This window comes from Solanum verrucosum, unplaced genomic scaffold (assembly GCF_900185275.1).
Source record: "Solanum verrucosum unplaced genomic scaffold, falcon-dt-bn FXZP01000228.1, whole genome shotgun sequence".
Lineage (NCBI taxonomy): Eukaryota > Viridiplantae > Streptophyta > Magnoliopsida > Solanales > Solanaceae > Solanum > Solanum verrucosum.
Window position 1 is genome coordinate 3,009,765 of NW_026020210.1, and position 13,523 is coordinate 3,023,287.

General features: G+C 36.5%; 1 protein-coding gene across 1 annotated transcript; it reads left to right on the forward strand.

Moving 5' to 3' along the window:
• The first annotated feature begins 8,049 nt into the window (after positions 1-8,049).
• Positions 8,050-12,655, forward strand: LOC125830374 (uncharacterized). The gene is made up of 3 exons (XM_049509558.1): positions 8,050-8,431; positions 8,589-8,921; positions 12,252-12,655. The coding sequence occupies exons 1-3, from the start codon at positions 8,050-8,052 to the stop codon at positions 12,653-12,655; spliced, it is 1,119 nt and encodes a 372-aa protein (XP_049365515.1).
• The last annotated feature ends 868 nt before the right edge of the window (positions 12,656-13,523 follow it).

Consider the following 13,523-nt stretch of genomic DNA (forward strand, 5'->3'; position numbering starts at 1 on the left):
AATTTGAATTTTGTATCATTTATATTCAAAGATGTCACTCATCAAATATCAGCTAGATACACATATGTATCTCCTCAAAGATGCCTACTCGTCTCTCAAGGATATTCTTGTAAAAAATTTCTTCTCTTGAAAATGTCGGAATAGCTCTATAACAAGGTACAAATTATAAAATGTGATTCTTTAATGTAGTTCATGTTTATATATACTAGATACACGACCCCGTGCTAGCACGGGCCCAATATCCGTTCGTCTCATATTAATTGATTACTTTTCATTTTGCACGGTACTGAAGAAATTATAAATAAGAAAATAACTTTACTAATTCAACCCTTATAAAACTTTGTGAGAATTTTACAAACAAATGTGACACTTTCAAAAGGAATTAACGGCAAGGGTAATATCGAAAAATTTTAAATAATGTTTTGTTGATTTAGCAAGATGATCAACTAATATGAGTCAACTATTTTTAGAATAATAGTCAATTAATATGGAATGAAGGGAGTGTCATAGAACTTGAAAAGTTAGCCAAATTTTTATATGATTTTAAGTTGTTAGTATTTTTTATATAATTTTAAAAATAATATATATAACTCTCTTTTTGTTTCAACTTACATGGCATCTATAGAATTTCAAAAATTAATCATTTTTTATATGTTTTTTAAATATTTAACATAATTTTCAAATTATATATGTTACTTCTCCTGTCCCAATTTATGTAGCACTGATAAGATTTTTTTAGAGTCAAGTGATTTTTTATATGTATTTTATACTTTTAAATTGTTAATTATTGTGATTTATGAATTGATACCAATAAAATTTCAAGAGTCAATTAATTTTTTTATATAACTTTTAAATATTTAAGTTGTTAATTATTACTCCCTCCGTCCCATTTTATGTGGCAACATTTGATCAGGCACGGAGTTTAATAAAATAAATGAAGACTTTGAAATGTTTACCAAATTGCCCTTTAAAAAGTAGACTCACTTTCTCTCTCCTCATAAATGTATTGGAGTATTATTTTAAGATTAAGTGGGACCAACAAGAGTAAAAAATGAATTGTACCTTTAAATACTTACCATATAAGGAAATGTGACATTATTTTTGGGATTGACCAAAAAATAAATGGTGCCACATAAAATGGGGCGGAGGAAATATGATTTATAGTGTTATTTATATTTATACAATTTTTAGATATATAACAAACTAACTGTTGACACCCAATTTTGACCCTCCCCGATAATAATTAATTTACGAGCTTCTTAATATTCAAATGATTTAAAATAATCAGCTGTATCAAATTCAAATAGTTTCAAGGTTAGTTTAAATAATTTCAATCAATTTTTATAGTATTTGAATAATAAATATATTTCATATAATTATATAAGTAATTAGTATATTTAATAAATGTTTGAAAATCATATCAAAAAGATTTTTGCTTCGTTAAAATAAATATTTTATTGATTTAGTTTTAGTTTGAATTATAGTTTGAATTTTTAATTAATTTATTGAAAATCGATTAGTTTATAATTAAGTTAATTATTTTTTCTCGTTAAGATTAAAAAGCTCATAAATTAATTATGTTAATTTGTCCTATTTGAATTCTAGCCGAATTTTCTAAATTTAATTCATTTGGCTACCTTTTTAATCCGCTTGGCTAAATTGTTAATTAGTTCCTATTATTATTTTAGCCAAAATCTAACCTTTTATTCAAACCCATTTTAAGACCAAAATTTGGGCCACTTTGCAGCAGCCCAATACAATTTTCTAGCAAACTCAACCCACATTACAATACCCATCAAATACATACAACAATACAGTAGTCCAATTCCAAAAGAAACCCAGGCGTACAATAGTACTAGTCGACTCCATCGCGCATTCTTCTTCACGCGAACAACTGCGTCTGGAAACCCAGGAACAGAAGCTAAAAACAACAATTCCCGACAGCACGCGTGAACGACACCACCTGACCCCATACGCGCCTCGTCTTCTCCACGCGAAGACGAGTTCACGGGAGTAGTAGCAACGACACCAAACGACGTCAATAGTACAGTGGAACGTCCTCAGTCTGAGTACTGTTCCCGTGCAAATTCGGCGATGGCAGATTGGGGATTCGTCCTTGCTCGCGCGGATGCATGCCACGTCGAGTCCCAAGGACGGAAGATCAATCTTGATCCTCCATTCCCCTTTCCTCTTCTGGAATGAGTCAAAATTGCAAGAAAAAGGGTGTTTCCCTTAAATGGTGAAATAATTTTTGGAGTTTTGAAATTGGAATGGACCATTTCTATCCGAATTCGATCCTTTTTCCCTCCAAAAGGTGAACCCTAATCTCCTTCTATAAATTTTCTTGTTCTTTTCAGTATTATGGGGGATTTTTGAATTTTTTTTTGAGAGAACAGTAGAGCAAAATAGTTGCCAGAGATATAGAAATACATTTCAAGGAAAGACAGAAGAGAGACTTGTTTTCCTTTGGTGTTTGGGTTTGACATTTTTGCTCAAACATTTTGGCTGTTGTTCGTGTTCGAATCTTGGCGTGGTGAAAGTCATCGTTTTGCTCGTAGCTGTCCTCAGTCGCTGCTCACCAAAAGGTGAATAACTCCCAGCTCGCTTAATCTTTCAGTTTTCTAGTATATGCCTAGATCGGAGTTACGTTTTGTTTTGTTGTGTGATATGAATGTGAGTGTGTAAATGTGGGAAGATTGTTTGTTGGTTGCTGCTACCTAATCGCCTTAGTTCTCATAAGTGTTGTCATGATCCGTTTTAAACGCCTTGTTAGCCTCAGTTCATGTGTATCTTTATGAATCTGCGTAAATTGTTAGTGTCCGACATCGTGTCATTCATTCTCTGCTTAATGTTAAATACGCGAATCAGAATATAATTATTTAAATTTATTTATTTTTTCTCGTGCCTTTGTTACACCTTGTTCTGAATGTATTCACCGAAACAAATCTGAGCCTCTTAGTTGTCAGGGATTTGTTCTTTTAGTCCCTAAAATGGCTTGACATCTATTTAATTTCGTTTGATTATTGTGCTTTGTTTGATGTTTAGTTTGGGTTCTGTAGTGAAAGTAATAGGTTGAAAATGATTTGGCCTTGATTTATTGCCCCTTTCGAATTTAAATCGTCATGCCCTTTTTTTTTCTTCCTGATTTGGTTCCATTCAACCTAATTTCTTGTTAAGTCACAGTAATACAACTTTTGCTTAGATAGCTGAAATCTGAAGCTGAGTCTTTGTTTATTCAGTTTCCAATAAATGTTCCATGATCGTTTTGTCGTTACTACTAAAAGGATTCTTAGTTCCGCTACTCATCTCCTCTTTCGAGTTTATTGGGTTTAGATACATAGCCTTAAAGGTCAGCCGGTGATCCTCTCTTCTCTAATATATTAAACACACATTATTCGGTCTGGACGTTTGCCAGGGTCATTTATTTATGCCTAAATCAGTATATTGTCTTCTTAATTTAAATGCATGCTCGTGTGTAGAGAGTATAGTAGGCTTATTATGACATTTAGTTGTATTTTGTTACCGCCCTTCATTAATTGCTGAGAATGTAAGTGTTTGCCTCTTTAGGAATAGCTAGTGAAGAATTACATCCCTTTAATTATTTATTGTTAAGTTATGGATTTGAGAATTTTATGCGGATCGCTTAAATGTTTTTTTTTTCTTGTCCTCGTATAATTGCGTGCAACCATTAATTTCATTTAGTTCACTGATGGACAGTGTTTCAGTTCACTTACTTGGTGTCATTTTTCTATTTAGTTGTTGAGTCTTATTAAATTAAATGGTCCTTCTTGTGTTGTTGTAGTTATATATTTTATTTTATTTCTTTATTTTAGTTTTAGTTGTTTTTTTTTTGTTATAAATTCTTGATCTTTCTGTCTAGAAGTGTGTTAGTTTCGCAATCATGCTCTCATTTCCTAAAGTAATTTATGTGCTTATCTCCATCTTGTGTTAATTATTTGATTGTCGTTTTGTTGGAATTTTACCTCTATTCTAACCCTTGGTTATCTTTTCGTTGCATGTGAAATTTGTCCGAGTTCACTATGAACTCATCATTCCCTTTGCATTTCGGAGAGTCATAAAGGCTTAAATTCCGCCTTCATCGAGTTGGCCGGTCCTAAAAATTAACGAACAGGTCCCATAGTTGAAAGAGTATGAAACAGATCAGGAATTTGAAAAGATTGGGCCAAAGGCCCACTCTTAGTTCCGGAAATTGTATTTTTGTTATTTTGGGCATAAGCCCTTGTTATTATCTTGTTAAAATCTAGGACAGGTGAAAGGATTGAGCCTTACCCAAGAAAAATATATATTTCTTTTTATGTTAGTTTAGGACAGGTGCAGATGATTCAAATGGGCCCAAATACTGGCCCAGGCGGACAGGAAAATCAGATTTGGGCCCAAATCTCGTTCCCTCATTTCCTTGTTGTGTTTGTTTACTCGTTATTATCTGTTATTAATCTTAAAGTTAAAAATTTCAAATCTCCAAAAGACACCCATTTTGAATTAATCACTTAACTAAATTAGCTGTTTCTTTCTTGACTAAAAATAAAATAAATAAATAAATAAGTAAGTTTACAAAATACTTCATATTGCGATATTTTTTGTTTCTCCCTTAAAACGGTATTAACTATAAAGTAGTTCACTTTTGCAATTCAAGATAAGTTAAAATATTTTAGTCAAATAATTAATTGCCGGATAACCGCATATTAGCGGGCATTTCGGGTGCTTTCTGTCACTCCCCGAGCCTACACCCTGGGCGGGACCGGCACCCGGAGACCATTTCTGGCCCCAAGCGAACCCTTGGCCTGGCTTTCTTAACTCAGCAGAAACCTAACCCAACAGAATAACTCAATGCAAATGCAAGGTTACAAAACAACTTAACTTATAAAATCTGGCCACAAAGGCAACTCGAATCTCAAAATAGAATATTTACATATATACATAGATGAGAGACTCAAAACTAACTGACTAACTGTCTATGAAGCCTCTAAAATACTGAGATGGATGTTGGGACAGACCCCGCAACACCCTAATAAAACAAAACTAAGAATACAAAATAATTGAGTCCTCCGGAATGCAAGGAGGCTCACCACTGACTCTGGAGTGCTCAGCTGGATCAACGGCGTACTGGATGTTGATCTTGAGTACTTGCGTCTGCATCATAATAAGATGCAAGCCAACTGACATCAGTACATGGAATGTAGAAGTATGCGAGTTGAAAAGCTAAACCACAACTTAAGCTTGAAAAGAGTAGAAAGAGAACACTTACCTTGGCTCTGTTCGACTCATGAATAACTAAACTCAATATATAAAGCAATAAGACACATGCAATATATAAGACTTGTAAAACAGTATAAACAACTTAGCTTGTTAATGATAAAACAATAACAACTCAACTTTACCTGTATAAAAGTAATATAACTTATGTGGGAGATTCTTTAACCGACAACCACCACTATGAGCCTTAGTGATGATACAACGTTTTAGCTCACGTTGCCCAAGGACCATCTTATACCTTGCTGTGATATAGGAAGCTAACTTTACTAAGTGGATCCGCTAGCTTAACTTTCGTGATCATCTAAAAAGTATGACCCGAGAAATCCCATGTTGGCGCATGGTTCTTATGGAGAGTTGAGTTAATATGAATTCGTGTCCCCAATTCGGTGCTCAATACTACTCCCAAAAAATACTTTGGCTCATAAGTGTCTTTAAACCCATCTTTCTTTAACTTGAGATAATTACTCAAAATCTAGCCCAAAGGCTCTTTTGGAATCGATGTTCCTTTCTTACTTAAATGTAAAAACATTTAGAAACTTCTTTGGGAAATACATAGTTCCCTAATAACTTTGGAGAAATGGACTCGACTTTATGCTCTTGACTTAACTTGAAACTTTAGACTCTTCACTTGGCTTGAAACTCTATACCCTTTACTTGACTTGAAACTCTATACCCTTTTACTTGACATGAAACTTGAGTCTTAAAAATGAAGTTAAAACGTTCACTAAAGACTCTTGAACAACTTAAAAAAACTTGCTTTGACTTACTTAACTTCTAAGCTTGGCTCTAACTTCACTTGACTTCTAACTTCAATTGACTTGGAAACTAACTCTCCTTGAATCGGATTATGAATTCAAGGTGTTTGATCACATGTTATGGATGAGTTTGGGATGTTAAGATGTACCTTAAAGTATTGAAAACAACTATAAAACATAGGTACCTTACCAAGGAATATGTATGAAAAAGTGGGGAATGAAGGTAACGGGAAGGATTGGCGTCCTTGACGCTCTAAGAGGTGCGGGGAGCCAACCCTCAAACTTCAGAGGGGCTTGCTGGGCACTCTGCCAGGCGCTAGCCCTCAATTTCAAAGGGGCCTGCTGGGCCTGCTGGGCACTCTGCCAGGCGCGCCAGCCCTCAACTTCAATGGTTTCAGCCCCAATCACTTAGAAACATAAAACCCCTCAACATACAATAGATTCAACTCAAGAACACAACCAGAAACATATCCCTCATCAACAAGAACTTCAACAACACAACCAACAACTCCAACAACCAAAATAAATCTTTTCTTGGAATTAAAAACGAGTTGGCGTGTAGGGGTATCAACCAACCAACACTATGAACTTACATACAATAGATTCAACTCAAAAATACAACCAAATCATGTCCCAAATCAACAAGGGACTTCAACAACACAATTAACAATATCAACAACACAACCAACAACTCCAAACAACACAACCAATCTTTTCTCAATAATAAAACGAGTTTGGTGTGTGGGGGAAAGAATCAACCCATCACTATGAACTCACATACCTAGTAGGGATCACCCCCGACGATATCCACGATGATCTCCTTGATTGCTCTTCTCTTTCTCCTCTTCCTTCTCTTCTTTCTTTCTTCTCTCCCAAGCCCTAGCTCTTTACTCTTTAAAAAAAAAAGCCAAACTGATCTAAAATCAGTCTAACACTTTAATATAACCAAAACAATTGATTAGGGAAAAGATCAAAATACCCTTAAAAATTTCCGGATAGAAATCCCTACCAATTGCCCAACTTCCAAAGGGCATAACTCACTCATACGAACTCGGAATCGAGCAAACTCATTGGCGTTGGAAAGGTCATTTCAAGGGTTTTCCAAAAATATCTAGAAATACACATAACTCATCCTGAGCCAGAAGTTATAACTTTTTGAAGTTGACCAAAAACTCATTTTTTCCACACTTAACCAAATTTTCCAGATTCTGAACTTAGCCAAATTTCCAAATTCTGAATTTTTCCAAAAATGACTACTTCCAATTTCAAGCTTTTTCATATTCATTTTAAATTGTCGGATGTTACACTTTCAAACCCTTTTCGAAATGCTAATAAGAACCCTCGAACCTCCCTTAAGTATTTTCAATTGATTCCCTGTTTTAATCTATTGAAAATCAATTTTCTTGATTTTTTTCTTAAAAATTAAGTGGGGACTTATAAACCAGTCCAAATAATATTTTCCTAATAAAACAGAATGACGATTTTGCTGGGGATTTGAATGGTTCTAACCTTAAGATTAATTATTGGCTATGTGTTTAATTGTTAGCTTGTTTAAATTTTCGTATCTTATATTAATTGTGCCATTCATGGCACCCGATTTTACCAAACGGCAAATAGATTGCATTAGGGAAAAGGCGATTACGTGGCTTACCACGACTGTCCTTCAGAAAAAACACAAGTTAAATTCTTTGAAACTGATAAACGAATAGTTGACTTGTGGTCATCCAACGTCGTTTATTAGACTTCACCCCGTTGTTTGTCCGACTCGGGTAACAGTAATTTCTAAGCCAATTCTAGTCAGCTTAGAGTAGAGCGAACCAAATCCAAATCTAAGTATTAGCCTAAGACGGCTTAATACCCAAGGCGTATTAAGTCCATTAGTAAAACCGCCAAAAATCATGTCCAAGGTCCACGACCTAACGACATATCATATTAATTGACATTTGAAAGATGTATGTGTGGAAACCTGATTGTTGCCTATTTGGGTGAGGGAATCTTCACCGTGCTTTATTTTATAGGTATGGATCGATTTCCTAAATTCGACATGGTAGTGGAATCCCTAGTTTTGCTTAAGATGTGGTACAACGACCTCATTGTGGTTTATAAAATAGTCCTCAACAAATATATAGGAGCCTTAACGGAACTCATCAACATGGTTGGGTGGCCCGAGCTGATTGAAGGCCTCACAGGCTATTGGGACAATGATAAAATGGTGTTCCGATTTGGAACCATGGAGATCACCCCAATAATTGAGGAAATTCGGGCTGGAATAGACACAGTCGGTACAGGACTTGAAAGAAGAGTGAGAAAGCAGGAAAATATCTTAATCTCTAACAAGCCTACTCTTGAGGATCTTATAAATTGGCTCGGATTAAGAAAGGATTACGCCTTTTGGGCTGAAGGTTCTAGATGTTAGATTCGGGAACGCAAGCTTTTACGCGAATTACAACCAAGAGTTCAAGGTCACTTACAGAGAATGGGATGGGATCAGACCGTTGGCATTCACCGTCGCACTATTGGGCACCATGGTTTTTCCACACGGCCCGAGCCTCAGTATCAACACCCGTCCCATTCTTATGGATCTTTATGTTAGATTCGGGAATGCAAGCTTTTACGCGAATTACAACCAAGAGTTCAGGGTCACTTACAGAGAATGGGACGGGATCAGACCTTTGACATTCACCGTCGCACTATTGGGCACCATGGTTTTCCCACACGGTCCGAGCCTCAGTATCAACACCCGAGTGATAATGCTTGCGCACACTCTGTTCCACGGGCATCTAAACCAAGGGCAAGTAAAGTATTATCCTATCGCACCTGTCATCCTTTTCGACATGTACCGTGCTTTGGGAAAATGCAAGAAAGTTGTAACGACTTGGAAAAAAATGATAGGTTAAGCAAGAGCCTATGACTTTGTGTTGACTTTATAATGAGGTTCTATGAGGGGTTTATATGTAATTTCGTTTTAATTGTGTAACTCCGACAATTTAAAATGAATAAGAAGAAGCTTGAAATTGGAAGTAGTCATTTTTGGAAAAAAATTCAGAATCTGGAAATTCGGCCAAGTGTGGAAATCAGTGAGTTTTTGTCCAACTTTGAGCAGTCATAACTCCTCGCTCAGGATGATCCAGGAGTAGTTCCAGTTATGTTTGGAAAGCCCTTGGAACTATCTTTCCAACGCCACCGAGTTTGCTCGATTCCGAGTTCGTATGAGCGAGTTATGCCCTTTGAAAGTTGGGCAGTTGGCAGGGAGTCCGTCCGGAAATTTAAGGGCATTTCGGTCTTTTCACAAATCTTTTCTTTTGAGGTTATATTGTTGTGTTAGGCTGTTTGTGGATCATTTTTGTTCCATTTTAAAAGAATAAGAGTTAGGGTTCTTGAGTGAAGAAGAGAAAAAGAGAGGAAGAAGAGGAGTTGGAGCTAGGGTTGAAGATTTCTTGGTGTTTCTTCTTCAAATTTCGTGGGGAATTCATCTTTAAGGTATGGGGATCCTTTATCCTTGATCATTCTTTCTTTCAAGGAGCCCAATCAAAAGGTTTTCAAGGTCTTTCAAATACACCAAAATCCTATTTCGAATTCTAAGCATGGGTCCTTGCATTAAATGATTTCCAATGATGTTTTATGTTGTTATTAATGATTATTGATGGTTTTAGGAAAGAAATCTTCATGAACCCATGCCTTTACAAATTCTCTAAATTTGGCCTAAAGTGGGTGTATTGATTTTGTGTAATTTGATGGACGATTATTGTGTAAATTGTTGTGGGTTGTTCATGTATGTATTTATCTATGTTGAATTGTTAAGAATTGTTATTGAATTGAAGGACGTGGGATGTTAGCCTTGAATGGGCAAAATTGTGAATTGGTCTTCATGTTGATTATGGGCTTATGCTTAGCTTTGTTTGTATAGTTGAATGATGTTATTATCATTGTTATTGTATTGTTAATTGTTGAAATATGAGGATGATGAAGATTGTCATGGAAAGAGGGTAAGTTGATCAAACTTGATAAATATTGTATAATTGGCATGAAATTGAGTATTGTGGCTTATGGCCTTTGAAAAGGGTGGTAAGATGGCTTGATCTCTTAGTATTAATATAATTGTTATTGGTTGGTTTGATCCACCTTTGGTGGAGGTGGTTATTTGTTGTATTATTGTGAATTGAGGCCATGAAGGGCATTATGTGAATGTTATTATATTGTTGTATTATTATACACATATGAGGCTATATGTAAAGTCCTATATGAAGCTATATGTAGAGTTTGATGTGAAGCTATATGTGAAGGTATGATGTGAATGAGTTTTATATGAAGCTATATGTGAAGGTATGATGTGAATGAGTTTTATATGAAGCTATATGTGAAGGTATGATGTGAATGAGTTTTATGTGATCTTGTGATGATCCTATGTAAAGTGGATAGCATTGTGAGTTAAAGTATGATTTCTTATGATGTATATATGAAATAATGTTGGATTATGAAGTATCCTTAAATGAAAATGTTGTGACTTGGTTGGTAGACTAAAGTGTCCCTCCTTGTTACTTAAAGTCTTGAATGCATGAATGTGTGAAATGGGCAGAACTAAGAAATGGTACCCTTTCTATAAATGCTAAAAGAGGAATTCTAGGCCAAGACTTGAATCGGCAAAACTAAGAAATGGTGCCCTTTCATAAGTCTAGCTTTCCCAAGTAAATGTAAAACCATGAAATCGGTAGACCTAATGGTAGTAGCCCTTCTCATGTGTGAAATGATGAACCTTGGACCGGCAGGCTTAAGGCACCCTTAATGAAAAATCGGTAGGCCTAAGGCACCCTTCCAGGGGGATTTAATGAGCTATCCTTATGAACCTTGATTGGCCATGACTAAGAAATGGGGCATTTCTTGGGAAGAGGTACTATGAGTTGGTTGAACTAGAAAAGGAACCTTCTCTAAGTACATATGTGATTGAATACTCTATGGGAAACAAGGCTAGCACCGAGTGGATGTGGTTAGGAAGGTGGCCTAGTTGAGTATGAGATTAGGCACAATGAACTTCCTTGGACATCCCCTAAACCATGTGCCTACATGGGTTGCTTACTAGTTCTACATTTGTCAAGTAGAACAACCTCCACGGAGTAGGATAGACTCCGGATTCCATACCTAGCTAGTATGGTCTATGTCGGTTATGCCTATTCCCATCATGTGGGATGTGCACTCTAGTTATTGGATAGGTTCTACAACGTGTAGGTAGTAGTATGGGATGCTATCTACACATGGCACGAGTAGGCTTTGAAGATACTAAAGTGAGTTCCCTAAGTCTAACGACTATTATGTGAAAGTCCCCTTATGTGCTTGAATGTCACCAAAATGGTTTCTTAAAGAATGTTGGCCTATTGATGTTATGTTGTAAAGGAAATGTCCTTATCTAAGGTAATCTTGAGGAACACTTAAGTGTGCTTGAAGAGGTTGTATGGGCGGTCACTTCTTGTCTTACTCAAGTGTGTCTTAAGATTATATTAGGTAGAGGTCCTATGGTAATGAAATGACATGTGTTCTTTTAAAGTTAAGCATGAGTTGTATATGGACATATGTTGATTATATGTATGGTGGGCTATGGTCTTATATGTTAATGATGAGTTGTATATGGACATATGTTGATTATATGTATGGTGGGCTATGGTCTTATATGTTAATGTTGACTTGTATTATGTCTCTTATACTTGTAAAGGAAAGGTTTTATCAAATTGATATGAAAGCATTTATTCTTTGAAAATGTCCTTTTTGACATGTTTTTGCATGGTCTCCATACTTAGTACTTAATTGTGCTAATCCCTTTCTTTCCCTTTTTTGAACTAAAGTGTAGGGATTTGGAGAAGATGACATGTCATGGCTTTGATAGGTTTCTAAGTGTTAAAGATGAAGACTTGGTGAGTCCTCATAGATTCGAGGACAATACCCAATACGTTCTTTTATGTCTTTTAGTATTGTTTAAGTTGTGTACGGGATTAGTCCCGAAATTTGTACTCTAAAGTATTAGATGGTTTTGAGACATCATGTATAAAGTCTAGAAAGTCTTCCGCTTGCTATTGTTTTTTTTAATGAAATGTTTTCTTGGTAAAAAAGTTTTTAATTCCTTATGGTTTTAGTGTCTATGCGATGAATGAATGCTAAGAGGCTTGTATTAGACCTCTTCGAGGTCGAGTACGCCGGTTACGACTAGGGGGTGATCCCGGGTCATGACAAAAGTGCATCGTTACTTTCAGGGTTGCAACCTTCTCCTTCATTGGTGGATAATGAGTCACTTGGTGAAGAGACACAGAACTCAAGAACTTCATACTCTTGATGAGCATAACGCTCTTAAGAGTTTGAATGACATGTTTTTCTGGACAGACTTGGAAAAAAGAAGAACCAGAGAAAGATGGGCTCAAATTTTTTCTGAGTTGAGAGAAGAAAACATCCAATGGATGTTCGACCGTTTCATCTCGAAAGATGCCATAGTACGGGGGCTACAGAAAACTTGTGCTTCCTCTGCCAGGTATTCGAGGAATTCGCTCATATGCACTCATTCGGGTCCTGAGACAGTTCGAAAGAAGACAGACTACACCTCTAGAAGCATACTACCGTATCTATGCGTTCGACATCGGGGATGATAGAGTGCCTGAGGCTTCAAAGATGCTGAGAGAATGGAAAAGAGCAGTGCGAATGAAAGACGACACCATTGCCGCGGACCGATTTAATGCGGGGTACGACAAAACTTACAAAGCTTGGTTGAAGCGCAATATATAGGGTATCTCCTTCTCAGTTCCGAACATTTACCGCAGTGTAGAGGACAAATAGTCCAAAGCTTTGATAGATTTAAGAGAGGTAAGAAGAGAAGCCCAGGAAATACATGAGGAATTTCTCCGAAAGCAAGAAGAGGATAGGTACGCCCTCGATAGCGTGACTCAAGAATTAGAAAGCTTGAAAAGCGATTTGGGAGAGCTTAACTTGTGGATTGGAGATAAGAAAAGCGGAATGTGTCTCGAAGACTGGGAAGAGAAAGGCCGCCGGAGCGAAGGATACTTGCTAATGATTCAATATAGGCTTCAACATCTCATGACACAGAACAAGAGGACCAAATCAGAGGCGGGGCCGTCGGGAACATCTTAGCGGATTTCGCCCCTGCGTGGGTTTTTCTATATGTACTTATTGTTATTTGCCCTTGCGTGGGCTTGCCTTTCTTGTATTTTGGTACTCTTTTCAAATGACCTCTGTGTGGGCCTTTCCTTTGTATTTTTCGTTTATTCCCTACTTCCCCTGCCTATTTTCTCTTCTTGAATATCATTTTATATGCGAAATTTGCTTTGGGTTAACGAAATGGTTCAATTCTACACATACATCTTTCAAATACGCTAGGCCTACCCTTGGCACAAAAGGGCCCCCTACTTGTTTAGGACACGCGATATATGCTTGTGTGCTTTAACTGTTTATGTGGTACGTTGTTTTGAATGAGGACACCCTTAGCCCACTCCTTTTCAA